General features: G+C 69.3%; 1 protein-coding gene across 1 annotated transcript in view; it reads right to left on the reverse strand.

The window, feature by feature from the left end:
* Positions 1-347, reverse strand: part of SOX12 (SRY-box 12) — a gene marked incomplete at its 5' end in the record, with an annotated part of 3431 nt that extends 3084 nt beyond the window's left edge. The window contains 2 exon segments of the mRNA XM_025039716.1: positions 1-5; positions 7-347. The exon segment at positions 1-5 is cut by the window's left edge and continues 3084 nt beyond it. Coding sequence (XP_024895484.1) covers positions 1-5; positions 7-347 — 346 coding nt within the window.
* Between the last annotated feature and the right edge of the window lies 1 nt (position 348).

A 348-nucleotide genomic window follows, 5' to 3' on the forward strand; every position in this document is an offset into this window, starting at 1 on the left:
CGGCTGCCACCGCTGCCGCCGGGGGGGCGGGGCCGCGCCTTGGCGGGCGCCCCCTTGCTCTTTTTGCGCGGCCGGTACTTGTAGTCCGGGTAATCCGCCATGTGCTTGAGGCGCAGCCGCTCCGCCTCCCGCACGAACGGGATTTTCTCCGAGTCCTGCAGCAGCTGCCAGCGGCGGCCCAGGCGCTTGGAGATCTCGGCGTTGTGCATGTCGGGCCACTGGTCCATGATCTTCCGCCGTTCGTGCTGCGACCACACCATGAATGCGTTCATCGGTCTCTTAATGTGGCCGCTCGGGGTCTTGCACCAGCCGGGTTCACGCGCCCCCTCCTCGGCCCTCCCGGGCCCC

This window comes from Pteropus alecto, unplaced genomic scaffold (genome assembly GCF_000325575.1).
Source record: "Pteropus alecto unplaced genomic scaffold, ASM32557v1 scaffold45, whole genome shotgun sequence".
Classification (NCBI taxonomy): Eukaryota; Metazoa; Chordata; class Mammalia; order Chiroptera; family Pteropodidae; genus Pteropus; species Pteropus alecto.